General features: G+C 36.0%; 1 protein-coding gene across 2 annotated transcripts in view; it reads left to right on the top strand.

The window, feature by feature from the left end:
* LOC150076729 (sorting nexin-29-like) overlaps positions 1-18,375 on the top strand; it is a 275,665-nt gene that overhangs the window by 42,123 nt on the left and 215,167 nt on the right. For both annotated transcript variants that reach the window (XM_090386732.1, XM_090386733.1), the window contains exons 3-4: positions 4,566-4,618; positions 8,620-8,700. In XM_090386732.1, coding sequence (XP_090242858.1) covers positions 4,566-4,618; positions 8,620-8,700 — 134 coding nt within the window. The remainder of the gene's footprint in view (positions 1-4,565; positions 4,619-8,619; positions 8,701-18,375) is intronic.

Here is an 18,375-nt window from a genome sequence, read left to right as displayed (position 1 = left end):
AAATTTCCTTTAGGTGCTGAAGAAGTGGACATTTGAATAAATTCAAGGAACAACTAGATAAATTATTGGAGTGGCTGGAAAAGTGATGCATGTGGAATTTTTTTTTTTTTTTTTTTGTTTGGTTGTGTTCTTGCATCATATGCCTTTTATGATGATGATAATAATAATGAAAACATTAATTATAAATGTTTTTTAATGATTATAGGTGGGAAACCCCAACTAATATTCAGGGGATATTTTTGCCCCCAAGCTTATCAACATGCAAAAAAATTACAAAGTAAATTTTTTTTTCTCATATTTTTTTCTGTGAAAATTTTGAACAATTTTCAGATGACTGTGATAGCTTTGGGCATTGCGTGTAATTTTGTTGAGCTTGGTCTGGAAATACTGCAATTTAAGCAAATTGCATAAACTATTAATTTATTTTTATTAGTTCATTGTGAATCTGCTGGGTGTAAGAATATTATACTTTTATTCTGATGTCAGTAAACTACTATTTTTTTAAAAATTCATATTACGTTAAACATTTTTTACTTTGGAAATTGTATGCAGCTGTGCATTTGATTTTCAGATTATTTCAGTACTTATATTGAAATATAATACCCATATTATTTGATTTTTAAATTCATCTTTATTAGTTCATTTTTCTATTGTTGAACCTCTTAAGATTTGGCTGGAGTACTGTACAAAGAATATTATTGAATAGTTGATATTGACTAATATTTTGCAAAGAGTATTAGTCATGCATCTATGATAGGTTAAAAACATTCCAGGACTGAATTTGTTAAATATCTGAACACCAGATGAAAAAAAAAAACCCTTTTTATTTCCTATTTTTACTTATAATGTCTAGAATTCTTTTATAAGTTGCATTTGGTTGCACATGGGCAAAGGTTTATTTTTATCTGGTGTAAGTAATTTCACATTGTCCTTTTTTTCCTTTTTTTTTTTTACAGTGTTGTTTTTTGAATAAAGCTCTGTGAATAAAATTTGGTCTAATTTTGTTGAGGACGAGGCTGATTTCTTGAATAATTGAACATGCAACATGTGGAAGAATCGGCACATCAACAAATTGACCATTTATCTACCTTGTTAGAAGCATTATTTAGGCCAGTTGTGAAATGAGAATTGAAGATGGGTTCTTAAATTTGAATATCACTTGGTAATTGCTGCAAACCATGCTGTCATGTATCTTAAATATGAAAAGGTCATGCAATTTCATGATTAATAACAGGTCAAATGGAAACAAGCTTAAATTTCAAATGAACTGGTTGAAATTTGTGATCATAATCCAGATTTCTAATTAATAATAGTGATAGCAAATATGATGTTATCTTTATGACTGTAGATAAAACACCACATCTCGGAATAGAAAGTCTCTTATGTCCTTTACCCCCCCCCCCAAAAAAAAACTGGGATTGTCAGGTTTGAAAGGCAAGTTATACAGTAATTGTTTTTCAACAGTAACTTTATGAATTTTTACCAGGAGGTCATACTGCTAAGAAGACTGTGTATTGTAGAAATAATTAAGATGCAATCAGAACGAAAAGACCTGATGATGGAAAGGAAAAAATTGTAAATTATACTATAACAGTGCCCCCGATGATTGCTGACAATAATTTTGCATAATCATATGAAACTCTATAACTCCTAAAGTGCCCTATTTATTCACCCATCTCTTTGTTGTTTCACCCCCCCAAACTAAAGGAACAATGATTTTTCTAGTGAAAAACAGAATTTATACTTCTGGTTGCTATAACACACAAGGAACTTTCAGGCGGTTGCTATGAAAATCAAGGAACTTAATAAAAGCATTTGAAGTAGCCTTAATGCAATTGTATAACTGATGGTTATATGTAAATAACCAAGGTCATTATTTTATAAAATCTTGTGTAGTAAATATTATATTTGCTTAAATAAAAATTCAGTTCTGGAACTTTTTGGTCTTATTTTGTAGCATATGATGCATTGTTAAATTTTGTAACTGCCTTCTGTTTCATTCCCAAGTTTATTATTTGCATTAATTATTCATAATAACTGCAATAAATACACCAGTCTGTATATATGAAAAAATCTTTATTAAAAATAAAATTAAAATGAAATAAAACTAGATACAGGATAAAGCTATATATTTAATACAAAATAAAATTCACTAAATGAAGAAACTATGACGTTAAAAGTGATAGCAATAAAATAAAAATAATATATATTATTTTACTTCTATATTATATAATTATATTTTAAATTTTAGTTGTTTCATTGGTCGTGTTATTGTGGATGGTTAGCAGTATCTTACTCATGATATTTCACATTATTTAGCTTTGCTGTTATTAAGAGGGTGCTGGTCTGAATTTATTTATAATTGGCTTGAAAATTAGGCTGTATTTGCCTTATATTTAAAATGTTCTTCGTCTTGCGTAGATTACACACGTGAGGGAGCATAAATTCGAATTGAGGAAAGATGTGCAGAAATTTGCCTTTTGTCAGTGGGTGGTTGATTGATTGCTGGAGCAAACTTTCATCTGTCATTGTGGAAGTTGAGAGCTTAAATAAATTAAAAGAAGAATTAGGCAAACTTTTGGAGTAGATAGCTGGGTGGAATGAGAAGGGTATTTCTAAAAAAAAAATTACTTTTCTATTTCTTTTTTCTTCCCATTGTTCTTATAACTAAACCTATATGTATGATTATTATAGAGCTAAAAGTAATAAAACAACAAAGTTTTCAAAGGCAATTACCTCCTCTGTCAACTTTGGAAATTTTTACAATAGCAATACATCCCTAAATATCATCAGCAGGATCACAGCTCAGTAACGTTACTGAAGGAACGTGGGAATTAGCCTCCACAAGTGCATGTAGACTGGAAATAGTGCTGAATGGAACTGTTCACCCCCTCCAAGGATCACAGGATGAATATCGATTTCCCTGTCTCTATTAATGGTGCTATTTTCCAAAGAACAAATTCAGGAGCTCTCAAACCATTTCTGGTGCCAGTATCTATATGAATGATGAATGATAATTGTGTTTCCTGGAGAAATTTGATTCCTCCCAAATGAATTTCATCACAGCAGATTTCCCATAATCAGTAGATTATACTGCTTTTATATGCTTAATATATGCATTGTTCCTTTTTCATTCTGTGAATATTAGTGATTTTTTACTTCATATAAAGGTTGAAAAATTTTATTTTACTTGTCAGTAAAGGTTTATTAATAAACTTTTATGGGAATTTTTAGAATTTTACATGAAAACAAAGAATAAGTTAGTGAACGTATATATTTTTCGAGCATGTCAGATATTTATTTCTTAAATTAACTGAATTTTTTTTCTTTTTTCTGTGATTAACAGAAGTGAACAGTAAATAACTAATTATTTTGCTATCAAAAAATTAATAAATGATTAACTTAAAATATATAGGAGAATAGTGTGTGTATATATATATATATTTTTTTTTATATATATAAAAGTAATTTTTTTCACTTCACTGCACGTGCTTACTAATGTTATTTTAACTTCACATTTTGTAATATTTTGTAATCAACAGCATGTGAAATGCAACATGTATTTCAGGCTCTGTGATTTAAATAAATTAAACAATTGTAGTATATTCAGTACTTTGATAATGCATTTGCTTATTTCTTCCTGGATTTTAATAACAATTGAAATATAACACATGTTTATCACTTCTGCAGTGATTAATATAATAAGCAAATAGTAATAATTCATGATTTTTTTTGATAACAAAAAAATTAGCAAATGGCAATGATTTTATGCACAAACTAAGAACATTTCATTTCTGAGTAAATCGTCATGTTGCTCATTAACTGCATCCATCATGGCAACAAACATAATATGTAGTGTGTTTTGGCTATAATATACAATATGTGGATAACCTATGTATATCTATGAAAAAAAAAAAAAAAAAATGCTGGATTTCTATTGGTTCACATTTAATAAAATTTGGAGAGATCCAGCAAACCTTTCTAGAAGAGCAAAATATAAAATTCACAAAAATCCATCCACTATCAGTTGAGTTATTATATGCATACTGACAGAGAGACGGACGGATGTGGTGAAGACAATCTGCCCTTTAAGCTTATATATATGCCTACAGTATGTATCTCTAAAACTCTTAATGCTTCACTAGGTCCATTTGGTCATTCTTTCCAGTGTTTAGTAATGTCAAAGCATTTTTAGAAAGCATTTTTTTTTCATAATTTTGAATCTAAAAATTAAGATCTTAAGAGTAGAATACTGAATCTTTTAAGATTAAAAAAAAAAATTCTGCTTAATGTATTTACTGAATTTCATGGTCATAATGTATTATGCCTAAGAGTCATTTTTGAAATTTTTGGCATTTCTCCAAGTTACTTTAAATGAGAAATCCATTTGCAAAAAAAAAAAAAATAATAATAGTAAAAAAATAAATAAATAATATAATTAACTTAAAATAAAATTAATAAAATATATCCATTAGCTACTTATCCTCTCACGTAATTTGTAGTGTGTATCTTGTTGGCATGAACTGCACAGTTGAAATATTCTTTATTTTATTTTTCCCCTCTAGTGTCAGATCAGATTTGGTGGAAGGACAGAACTTGCTACAGAGAATGACAGCAGGTATTTATTTAATTAATTACAACATGGCAATTTTATTTGTAGTAGCCAAAATAGTGCACAGTGAGCCAGAATATGTTAAAACCTGGCCAAAATTATTTTCTAAGCATTATGATATTTTATTCAATGAAATAATTATAATGACTTTATAAAAACAACTGACACAATGCTTTTTGAGCACAGTAGCAACATGTATTAGGCAGAATATACAAATAGAATAAATAACTGGAAAGAAAGCACGTTATTCGATGCCTGTCTCATATTTGCGATTTCCAGAAGTTATTTCATCCATATCTGATGGTTCACATAGCCCTTCCTCTGGAAGTAACAGGAAGTGACAGTTGCATGACCACTAGATAAAATCTATAAAATAATAGATTGTTGATCAACACCTTGAATATTTCAGCAATATTTGTGGACTCCGAAGGTCCCAGTCCCTTAAAGTAATGCTAATAATGTTAAAGTAATGCTAATAATGTTAGTAACACTTAACATTTAGAATGTTAAGTGTTACTAACATTTAGAATGTCTGCATCTACTAGGTTCTATCATGTGAACCCATAGACTCATATAATTTCTGTATTTTTTCTGTACTGTATATGTTCATTATGCACTTTCTTTTATGCAGCTGTTAATACCATGAGCTTGCCATTTTTCTATAGTCACATGGATCTTGCAATACTCTGTAGAAGGGTGTGTTGGTGATTCTGCCCAAAGTATTTTCTTTTCATAATAATAATAATAATGATGATGCAGACAATTGGATTGGAACTAGTGAAATCATGAACAAACCATGGTAATAATTGTACTCCCCTAGAGGAAGTCATTATTACTATTAGAGATAGTAATAATTGAATAACTGTACTCCCCTAGAGAAAGTTTATATTTACTGTGTCTAGTGTTATCATAAAATCTCTATGTAGATATCAAAAAAATTTTCTGAATGTTTTTTCTGATACTTCAACAAAAATGTTTTCATGTGAACTGTGTTTTTGAAACTGCATGCATGCACGTGCATGTGTGTGGTCAAGAAGCTCTATTTTAGCTTTATTTCAGCCAGAGAATCAGTTATCCTGTCAATTCTCTGGCTGAAAAAGTCCTGTTATCCTGTTAATTCCTTGACAGGATAACAGGACTTCTATGCACTTCTATAATTGTTGTTGTGCTATTGTAAATTGGGATAGATGTCAATATTCTTTTGCTTTGCATTCAACCATCTTTATAGCATACTGGATTCTAGTATCACTGGAACTATTCATTCATTAGACTTATTGTTTGTCACTGGTTTAACAAGCTACAATGTTCACAAAACACTTCAACATAGAACAGAATGGTTGGATAACAGAAGAACCTTAGGCAAAGTGCTTTTGGTGTTCTCATTACTTTACACTATCTTACGTTTGTTCTAATGTGAACAGGCCCACTCCCTCTCATTTCTTATTCCCACAGCACCTCGCTGTAGGATTCCTGTGTACCACCAACCATGTGAGAGATTTCCTTTCATTGTTAAATTAACAAAGATTAAATATTCAGGAAGGAAGCATTAAAATGGTATCTGTTGATGTTGTTTTAGAGGTTTGTATTCACACAAATGAAATAATGGCTTACCAGTTAAATCTCTTGCTTCAGGACAGGTTATGAGACCTCCTTCCCTCTGGTGAAAACTAGGATGTGGTCCTCTGAGCCTTGATTCCTTTGCCTCAGCTCCTCCTCAACCGTTTTAAAGGCTGGAGTGACACCGACTGCCGAACTTTCCCTTCACATTGCTAAGACTCTCGATGACGACAAGACGTTCCACTCTGTTACAAAAGCAAAAAGGTCTCCCTCGATGCCTCACAGAACCCTTTATATACTAACATTATCTCGTTCTGCATCACAGGGACAAAGTCATCCAAGAATGCCCATTTTACAGTGACACTACCATTTTGGGTAATCGTCCCACAAAAACAATAAAATGTAGCAATAAAATCCTTTTTAGTACCCCTGTGGGTGTGGGAACTGAGGCACTCTCCTCTCCTTGCACTCTGTTGGTGAGAGGCCCATGACAGAGAACTAGGGCAAAGAATTGCACAATATTTGCCCATACACACACTCTCTCCCTGGAAAATAAGTTTCTCCTCCCTTATTGTATTAAACGTAAGTTCCAAATGAATAGAGTTTTATAATTTTTACATTCGAGTGTTGGCATTTGAGGTGAGCGGATGCGCTTCGTCAGGGCTCCTCAGTTAAGTGTATTGGATTATTGTTGATTAGTGCTTTTAAATATTTGATTTATTTAGATATTGTTGAATTATTTAGGTTTTATTTTATCTATATTAATTTTCATTGATATTTAACTAATTTTATAATGGTAGTTACGAGATCTGCCTTAAATACGTCACAGGGTATCGTGACTCACACGGAAATAGCCGATGGCGATTTACGGGTGAGTCATGATTTAATCCTTTGCGGAACCTGTGGAATGTTTTCCAAGGTCGACCTGGTGACTAATCATAGCTCACCTGGGGATTCTTTTCTTAGTGATCGATGTAAGGAGTGCACCGATCTTAAATTACAATTTGGTGCACTGATGGAACAATTTGAGTCTCTGAAAAAACGAGTGCTTGTCCTCGAGAATAATGCATCTGGGAGCTCGTCAGGGACTCAAGACTCCAGCAATCTACCAAGTGATGCACACCTGATTCGGGCCTCAAAACAGAAAAACCAAGTGAGAAGAAAAATGCATGGGATACATACAAATTAACACGTGACACAGAAGCCTATGATAGATACAAGTTGATCTGTAACCAAGTTACAAAGGAGGTTAGGCAGGCGGAGGCAGATTACGAGAAATCTTTGGCAAAGGATGCAAAGAAAAACAGCAAAGAGTTCTTTACTTATGTAAACTCTAGAAGGAAGGGGATGAATCAGATTGGTCCACTTGATATCGATGGGTCAACTGTTGATGATCCTGCTCAGGTAGCTAACAAACTAAATGAATATTTTGCATCGACATTCACACATGAGGAGTTATTCAGCGAGGGGAATGCCAGAGGTGTATTCAACTCTGGCAGTAAGCTAGAGAATCTTGTAATAACTGAGAGTAAAGTGGAAGAGAAATTGTTGAAGATAAACACAAGAAAGGCACCTGGGGTGGATGGGATCTATCCAGTTATATTAAAGGAGGCAGCAAAGGAAGTAAGCAAACCCTTAGCCATAATTATGAGAGCTTCCTAGGACTCAGGGGAGGTACCCATGGACTGGAGATGTGCAAATGTGACCCCAATTCACAAAGGAGGATCAAAGGCTGACACAAGTAATTATAGACCTGTGAGTTTAACTTCTGTTCCTGGAAAATTAATGGAGGCACTGGTTAAAGAAGCACTGCAGGATCATCTAGACAAGACTTCAGTTATAGCTCGGACACAGCATGGTTTTGTTAAGGGGAAGTCTTGCCTGACCAATTTGATTGGATACTATGATGCAGTCACAAAAGAACTGGATGCAAGGAATAAATTTGATATTATATACTTGGATCTTAGAAAGGCTTTTGATACTGTTGCACATGGAAGACTGCTGCACAAATTGGAGCAGTGTGGCATTGGAGGCAAATTGCTGCTATGGATAAAGGGGTGGTTGTGGGGGAGAAGACAGAGAGTGGTAATCAATGGACACTGCTTGTCGTGGACTAATGTTATTAGTGGAGTCCCTCAGGGTCCATTATTGTTTTCTGTATTTATAAATGATATTGATGATGGTATATCAAGCTTAATGTCCAAGTTTGCAGACGATACGAAGGTCGGCAGGGTTGTCAAGGACACTACTGACACTATGCTGCTGCAACAGGATCTGGAAAGGTTGAGCAGCTGGGCTGAGAGGTGGCAAATGAAGTTTAAAATTTTTTAGAGCTGCAAGCTTATTGAATTTGTAATTGTATGCATGTTTTAATAATAATTCTTTAATCATGAATTTTAATGTTTTATTAATTCAATAAATGATGATAAATCATTTCTGATTCATTTCAGAGTTGTCTGTTTGTGTACCCAGTTTGAAGCTGTATTCTTACATGGAATGCGAAAAAATAATAAAGGCATATTGGGATTTAGGTAACTTAATATGAAGTTTCCTATGTGAAATGTCTTAATCTTTCTAATACAGTCTAACTTCCCTATAATGAATTCGATAAATCCAGTGAAAAAATTCGTTATGGAGAAATTTCGTTATATAGAGAATATCTTTTTTATAAGAAATTGTTATTTAGACTAAGGCGCATTTAGGGCTAGAGCCTCAAGCTGCGAACAAATTTAGACTATGTATATAAAGTGCTTAGCATCATAATACACAGCCATTTCTGAATAAACAGAAAATTTTTAAGGTGGCATCATTTTAGGTTATATCTCATATTGTGAATACCTTCACAACGAGTTGCCATGATATTGCACTACTTCGAATAAGTAACGCTTCACCTAAGGAGAAGACTAGTGTTACTTATTCTCAGATAGGTACCACCACCCAGACAGCACTGTTTCAGGGCTGTTTGGCCCTTCGTCAGTGAGTGGGTAGGTACCCAAGTGATGCAATGATGGCAAAAACAGTTATGAAGTATAAATCCACAATATGAGAGATGCCTGATGGTGTATGATGTATTTAGACTAAGGCGCATTTAGGGCTAGAGCCTCAAGCTGCGAACAAATTTAGACTATGTATATAAAGTGCTTAGCATCATAATACACAGCCATTTCTGAATAAACAGAAAATTTTTAAGGTGGCATCATTTTAGGTTATATCTCATATTGTGAATACCTTCACAACGAGTTGCCATGATATTGCACTACTTCGAATAAGTAACGCTTCACCTAAGGAGAAGACTAGTGTTACTTATTCTCAGATAAGTACCACCACCCAGACAGCACTGTTTCAGGGCTGTTTGGCCCTTCGTCAGTGAGTGGGTAGGTACCCAAGTGATGCAATGATGGCAAAAACAGTTATGAAGTATAAATCCACAATATGAGAGATGCCTGATGGTGTATGATGTATTTAGACTAAGGCGCATTTAGGGCTAGAGCCTCAAGCTGCGAACAAATTTAGACTATGTATATAAAGTGCTTAGCATCATAATACACAGCCATTTCTGAATAAACAGAAAATTTTTAAGGTGGCATCATTTTAGGTTATATCTCATATTGTGAATACCTTCACAACGAGTTGCCATGATATTGCACTACTTCGAATAAGTAACGCTTCACCTAAGGAGAAGACTAGTGTTACTTATTCTCAGATAGGTACCACCACCCAGACAGCACTGTTTCAGGGCTGTTTGGCCCTTCGTCAGTGAGTGGGTAGGTACCCAAGTGATGCAATGATGGCAAAAACAGTTATGAAGTATAAATCCACAATATGAGAGATGCCTGATGGTGTATGATGTATTTAGACTAAGGCGCATTTAGGGCTAGAGCCTCAAGCTGCGAACAAATTTAGACTATGTATATAAAGTGCTTAGCATCATAATACACAGCCATTTCTGAATAAACAGAAAATTTTTAAGGTGGCATCATTTTAGGTTATATCTCATATTGTGAATACCTTCACAACGAGTTGCCATGATATTGCACTACTTCGAATAAGTAACGCTTCACCTAAGGAGAAGACTAGTGTTACTTATTCTCAGATAGGTACCACCACCCAGACAGCACTGTTTCAGGGCTGTTTGGCCCTTCGTCAGTGAGTGGGTAGGTACCCAAGTGATGCAATGATGGCAAAAACAGTTATGAAGTATAAATCCACAATATGAGAGATGCCTGATGGTGTATGATGTATTTAGACTAAGGCGCATTTAGGGCTAGAGCCTCAAGCTGCGAACAAATTTAGACTATGTATATAAAGTGCTTAGCATCATAATACACAGCCATTTCTGAATAAACAGAAAATTTTTAAGGTGGCATCATTTTAGGTTATATCTCATATTGTGAATACCTTCACAACGAGTTGCCATGATATTGCACTACTTCGAATAAGTAACGCTTCACCTAAGGAGAAGACTAGTGTTACTTATTCTCAGATAGGTACCACCACCCAGACAGCACTGTTTCAGGGCTGTTTGGCCCTTCGTCAGTGAGTGGGTAGGTACCCAAGTGATGCAATGATGGCAAAAACAGTTATGAAGTATAAATCCACAATATGAGAGATGCCTGATGGTGTATGATGTATTTAGACTAAGGCGCATTTAGGGCTAGAGCCTCAAGCTGCGAACAAATTTAGACTATGTATATAAAGTGCTTAGCATCATAATACACAGCCATTTCTGAATAGACAGAAAATTTTTAAGGTGGCATCATTTTAGGTTATACCCACTCACTGACGAAGGGCCAAACAGCCCTGAAACAGTGCTGTCTGGGTGGTGGTACCTATCTGAGAATAAGTAACACTAGTCTTCTCCTTAGGTGAAGCGTTACTTATTCGAAGTAGTGCAATATCATGGCAACTCGTTGTGAAGGTATTCACAATATGAGATATAACCTAAAATGATGCCACCTTAAAAATTTTCTGTTTATTCAGAAATGGCTGTGTATTATGATGCTAAGCACTTTATATACATAGTCTAAATTTGTTCGCAGCTTGAGGCTCTAGCCCTAAATGCGCCTTAGTCTAAATACATCATACACCATCAGGCATCTCTCATATTGTGGATTTATACTTCATAACTGTTTTTGCCATCATTGCATCACTTGGGTACCTACCCACTCACTGACGAAGGGCCAAACAGCCCTGAAACAGTGCTGTCTGGGTGGTGGTACCTATCTGAGAATAAGTAACACTAGTCTTCTCCTTAGGTGAAGCGTTACTTATTCGAAGTAGTGCAATATCATGGCAACTCGTTGTGAAGGTATTCACAATATGAGATATAACCACCTTAAAAATTTTCTGTTTATTCAGAAATGGCTGTGTATTATGATGCTAAGCACTTTATATACATAGTCTAAATTTGTTCGCAGCTTGAGGCTCTAGCCCTAAATGCGCCTTAGTCTAAATACATCATACACCATCAGGCATCTCTCATATTGTGGATTTATACTTCATAACTGTTTTTGCCATCATTGCATCACTTGGGTACCTACCCACTCACTGACGAAGGGCCAAACAGCCCTGAAACAGTGCTGTCTGGGTGGTGGTACCTATCTGAGAATAAGTAACACTAGTCTTCTCCTTAGGTGAAGCGTTACTTATTCGAAGTAGTGCAATATCATGGCAACTCGTTGTGAAGGTATTCACAATATGAGATATAACCTAAAATGATGCCACCTTAAAAATTTTCTGTTTATTCAGAAATGGCTGTGTATTATGATGCTAAGCACTTTATATACATAGTCTAAATTTGTTCGCAGCTTGAGGCTTTAGCCCTAAATGCGCCTTAGTCTAAATACATCATACACCATCAGGCATCTCTCATATTGTGGATTTATACTTCATAACTGTTTTTGCCATCATTGCATCACTTGGGTACCTACCCACTCACTGACGAAGGGCCAAACAGCCCTGAAACAGTGCTGTCTGGGTGGTGGTACCTATCTGAGAATAAGTAACACTAGTCTTCTCCTTAGGTGAAGCGTTACTTATTCGAAGTAGTGCAATATCATGGCAACTCGTTGTGAAGGTATTCACAATATGAGATATAACCTAAAATGATGCCACCTTAAAAATTTTCTGTTTATTCAGAAATGGCTGTGTATTATGATGCTAAGCACTTTATATACATAGTCTAAATTTGTTCGCAGCTTGAGGCTCTAGCCCTAAATGCGCCTTAGTCTAAATACATCATACACCATCAGGCATCTCTCATATTGTGGATTTATACTTCATAACTGTTTTTGCCATCATTGCATCACTTGGGTACCTACCCACTCACTGACGAAGGGCCAAACAGCCCTGAAACAGTGCTGTCTGGGTGGTGGTACCTATCTGAGAATAAGTAACACTAGTCTTCTCCTTAGGTGAAGCGTTACTTATTCGAAGTAGTGCAATATCATGGCAACTCGTTGTGAAGGTATTCACAATATGAGATATAACCTAAAATGATGCCACCTTAAAAATTTTCTGTTTATTCAGAAATGGCTGTGTATTATGATGCTAAGCACTTTATATACATAGTCTAAATTTGTTCGCAGCTTGAGGCTCTAGCCCTAAATGCGCCTTAGTCTAAATACATCATACACCATCAGGCATCTCTCATATTGTGGATTTATACTTCATAACTGTTTTTGCCATCATTGCATCACTTGGGTACCTACCCACTCACTGACGAAGGGCCAAACAGCCCTGAAACAGTGCTGTCTGGGTGGTGGTACCTATCTGAGAATAAGTAACACTAGTCTTCTCCTTAGGTGAAGCGTTACTTATTCGAAGTAGTGCAATATCATGGCAACTCGTTGTGAAGGTATTCACAATATGAGATATAACCTAAAATGATGCCACCTTAAAAATTTTCTGTTTATTCAGAAATGGCTGTGTATTAAAGAAATTGTTATTTAATTAGAAAATGAAAATCAATCTACATTTATTTTTAATGTATTTTATTTCAAAAATATTTATTTAAATTATGTTTACACAATTTTCACTGGTAAGTATCACAAATTAAAAAAAATCTGTAATTTTCGTTTGCACAGTACAATTAAAAAATGTCTGATTCTCAAAGAAAACCTCACATTTCTTCAGAGCATTAAAAACATTATCAGGAACATTTTCACAAAACTGTAGACCCATACGAACTGTTTTAAAAGCGTTAATCATTTCTTCATGAGTTGGCTTTTCTACGGGTTGTTCTGATGTGTCTTCAGCATCATCGTTAATTTCTTCGTGATCATGGTCGCGTCTAACACTGTTCAGCAGTATTTCATCTTCGTTTGGATGTTCTGTTGTAGTCAGATCTTGATCTACATAAAGGAGGATCACAAAGGAGGATCAAAGGCTGCCACAAGTAATTATAGACCTGTGAGTTTAACTTCTGTTCCAGGAAAATTAATGGAGGCACTAGTTAAAGAAGCACTGCAGGATCATTTAGACAAGACTTCGGTTATAGCTCGGACACAGCATGGTTTTGTTAAGGGGAAGTCTTGCCTGACCAATTTGATTGGATACTATGATGCAGTCACAAAGGAACTGGATGCAGGGAATAACTTTGATATTATATACTTGGATCTTAGAAAGGCTTTTGATACTGTTGCACATGGAAGACTGCTGCACAAATTGGAGCAGTGTGGCATTGGAGGCAAATTGCTGCTGTGGATAAAGGGGTGGCTGAGGGGGAGAAGACAGAGAGTGGTAATCAATGGACACTGCTTGTCGTGGACTAATGTTATTAGTGGAGTCCCTCAGGGCTCAGTGTTGGGTCCATTATTGTTTTCTGTATTTATAAATGATATTGATGATGGTATATCAAGCTTAATGTCGAAGTTTGCACACGATACAAAGGCAGGCAGGGTTGTCAAGGACACTACTGACACTATGCTGCTGCAACAGGATCTGGAAAGGTTGAGCAGATTGGCTGAGAGGTGGCAAATGAAGTTTAACATTGACAAATGTAAAGTACTACACATGGGAAACAGCAACCCCAGAGCAACGTATCAACTCTGTGGTACTACACTGACAGTGGTAGAGACTAAAAGGGATCTGGGGGTGGTTGTGCAGGCAGATATGAAGTTCTCTGAGCAGTGCAGACGGGCTGCAAGAGTAGCTCATGGTGTATTGTCAATGATATATAGGAATTTTTCTAGCAGGGATAAGGAGGTGATTATTCCCTTGTATAAGGCAATGGTCAGGCCACACCTAGAGTACTGTATACAGGTCTGGAGGCCTCATTTCAAGAAGGATGTAGAGCTGCTGGAACGAATACAGAGAAGGGCAACAAGATTAGTGAATGGAACAAAGGGGTGCTCTTACGAAGAAAGGCTTAAGTTTTGAAAATTACAGTGTCTGGAGACTAGGCACCAGCGAGGTGATCTGATAGAGGTGTATAAAGCCTTGAATGGTTTGAGCATGCTTAATGCTGATAGGATTCTTCCACTCGCTCAGAATAATCACCTGAGAGGGCATAAATTCAAATTGAGGGAAGACAGATGTAGGATAGACGTGCGGAAATTTGCCTTTAGCCAGCGGGTGGTTGGTTGGTGGAACAGACTTCCATCCCTTGTCGTATAAGTTGATAGCCTAAATAAGTTTAAGGCTCAGCTGGACAGGTATTTTGAACGAACAGGGGGTGAAGTGGAAGTGGTTTTTTTTTTTTTTTTTTTTTTTTGGCTGATGCTGCATAAGCTTTCTTTCTTGCATCAAATGCCTCTACTAATGCTATCCAGTGTTATTTCATTTTCGATGTTTCCGCGCGATTCTAATAATGTCCAAAAGTTTTTCAGTTGTGAAAGGGGCAGTTCATCTTGTTCATCCAGTTGATGTTTGATTTCTGTATTCAATGCAAATCCCACTTTCGGAAAACAATTTTGAATAGTGTATTCAGTGATATCGTTTGTCCAAACTTTTGCCAGTTCAGAGATGCAATCTCTAAGGTTAATTGTAACCTCCAAGATTCTATTTTCTGATAATGCATTGACAATCTTCATTATTATTCTCTTTCGATAATGAAATTTAAAATTTTTAATAATGCCTTGGTCCATTGGCTGGAGTTTTGATGTCATGTTTGGTGGTAAAAACAATAACTTCACACTTTCAAGTTTGGCAGAAATACTGGCAGGATGTGCTGGACAGTTGTCAGTTACCAACACGATTTTCCTTTTTTCTTTTGTTATACGCTTGTCTAGTTTTAATATCCAGTCTTCAAAGATATCACTGGTTATCCATACTTTTTTATTAAAGGTGCAGAGTCAACTTCCAAAGATTTTGTGCCTCTAAAACATCTTGGGAATTTTGATTTTCCGATGACTAAAAGTCTTAATTTTTCACTTTCTGTCATATTTGCTCCAACTAGCACAGTGATTCTTTCTTTGCTTTGTTTTCTGCCAAAACATTTATCATCCTTAAAAGTAAGTGTTCTATTCGGTAAACATTTAAAGAATAAACCTATATCGTCAGCATTAAAAACATCCTTAGGTTCATATTCCTCCAAAATCTTCTTTAAGGTATTGTTCCTCCAACTGTTGCAATCTTCTTCACTTACATTAACACTTTCTCCACAAATAACCCTTTCCACAATTCTGTGGCGCTTCTTAAATTTATCTAGCCACCCAGTGCTCGCATTAAATTCTGTATGTCCAAGGGACTGTGCAAATTTCAGAGCTTGTTGCTTAATTATTAGACCCGATATTGGTATATTCTTTTCACGTATCATTGTATCATTTGCACCCATTTTAGAACAGTTTTATCAACATCTTCGTATATACACAACTTAATTTGCTTCTTGTCTGCTCCTCCTTCAATTGCATTTAAAATTGATTCTCGATTTTTTAAAATTGTAGATAAGCTGCTTGCAAGTATGCCATATTTCTCCGCAATATCTTTTTTCTTAAAATCCTGGTCAATATCATGAAGAATCATCTTTACTTTATCATTAATACTTAAACACTTTCTCTTCGACATTGTTTCTGCAAATGTAAAAATTACTGGACTGCAGCTCTTGCTCATACATACACCGCAAACTTCGCTGCGCTGGCCATATAATGAATTGTTAGTATTGCTTACTCAATGACGTTTGCTTGCCAATTCAACAGTATCACGTGACTTTTCCTATCAATCACTGGAGAAATATACGACTTTCATTCATATATACACGAAAGAAAATTTACAGTTAATGTATGCTGTATGTTACTTTTCAGAAAAAAAAAAAAAAATACAAGAGCATATAGCCTATGTGATTGATGACAGATTGTTCTAAAAGAACAAAATTAAAAAAAAAAAAAAAATCATGAAAACCATCTACTGGGAGTCCAGTTAGATGAGAACAGACATATCATATAATGATTGACAGGAAGGTCACATGGTACGGTTGAGGTGAGAAGTGAATGTCACTCAGTAGGCATTACTAAAAACCAACTATGGTAGCATTCTATGTATTGCCGCTGAGGAATGCTAAAGGCTTACTGCAGCGAATTTCGTTTTCCCCTGAGCCAACATCAATTTACAAATCTATCTTATTTATTGTAAAGTTTATGACCACGTTTAAGAAAACCCATTTGGTTTTATAACTGTAACAAAAATGAAACAAAGATCCTCCTACGGGCGTCAATGGCCACAAGTATTCACTAAAAGGATGATTAATTCCAGATGCTAATTCATAATTTCGGAGGAAAGGAGGTCATATATTTGAGCGGCTGTTTAGCAGTAAATGCTTGAAAATCTTCAAAAATGCTTTTACGAATTTTTAAAAAATTTGTTATAGAGAAACTAACACTTCGCTATATGGGGTTAATTTTACATGTAATTTTGTTTCAAGGTGCAATGTTTTGCGAAAAAATTTGTAATATAGAGAAATTCGTTAAATAGAAGTTCGTAATAGAGAAGTTCCACTGTGCTTCACAAGTTATTGTAATACACTGAGTGGGCAGAAATCATGTTGATACCTACTTAGTAACAGGTAGGCCCACCTTTCGCCCGGATAAGGGCAGTCACACGGCGAGGCATTGAGTCCACTAGTTCCAGAAAGCATTCCACAGGTATTTCCTTCCATGCTTGCTGAAGTGCTGTCCATAATTCCATTGCATTCCTGAGTGGAGGATCCAAAGCTCAAATGGACTTTTCCACAGCATTCCAAAGATGCTCTAGAGCTTTTTTGTCCAATGAATGGGGAGGCTATTCCACGGTGGTAAAATCTATGGAATGCTCTTCGAACCATGTTCTAGTCACCACGGCTCTGTCGAGAGCACATTGCCCTGCTGGAAGAGTCCATTGCCCTGTGGGTGCATGATGACCACGAAGGGATGCAGATGGTTTGCAAGGATGGACACGTGACCTGGACCATTCAGAGATGCATCTAGACATACTAGAGGTCCCAACATGTGCCAGCTGAACACGCCCCAGACCATTACCGACAATCCACCTACCTGAACAGTTCCTTGTTGACATGACAAGTGCATAGCTTTGTGCAGTTTCTGCCAGATATGCACCCTCCTGTCTGCTTGAAATAACTGGAAATGGGACTCATCAGACCAGGAGACCCATCTTCAATCATCCAAGGACTAGTGCCAATGTTCTTTCGCCCAGTTGAGGCATAGAGTCCTATGTCGTGGTGTTAGCAATGGGGCTCTTATGGGTCGGCAGCTCTCATAAACCTGTTGTGGCTAATGATTGCCTGATGATCTTGATGGAGACATTTCTGGAACCTCTCTCGTTGAAGTCGGCAGTGATTTGTGCCATTGTCACTCTCCAGTTGGCCCAAACAATGCGAGACAGATGTCGATGGCCTCATTGATCCCCCACCTTTTTCCGCCTACAGCGCTGTCCACAATGAGATATTATTTTGGAAATGGTGTATTCCCACTACACTCTTGATACTGTCGAATGATGATAGTGCAATTTCTGTACTACCTCAGCGATAGAGTGACCCACATGTCAGGCACCCACTATCACCCCTCTTTCAAAGTCGGTTAACTCACAACATTTATCCATACTGGTATCAAATTACTGTCTTTGTGAATACAGTGTACCTATATACCTGCCAAACAGTGGGTTTGTTCGCTAGCAAGAGGGTTGACAGCGTCGTGTTGCGCAGGAACAGGTAGCCCAGGAATTCTGTCCTTTCAGTGTACTACAGTATTGTTATCCTTCATTCATATTCATATTTT

Source organism: Mastigoproctus giganteus, chromosome 12 (genome assembly GCF_048544385.1).
Source record: "Mastigoproctus giganteus isolate SK-2022 chromosome 12, ASM4854438v1, whole genome shotgun sequence".
Classification (NCBI taxonomy): Eukaryota; Metazoa; Arthropoda; class Arachnida; order Uropygi; family Thelyphonidae; genus Mastigoproctus; species Mastigoproctus giganteus.
The sequence above is the reverse complement of the archived record's forward strand: the minus strand, read 5'-3'. Positions and strand labels throughout refer to the sequence as shown.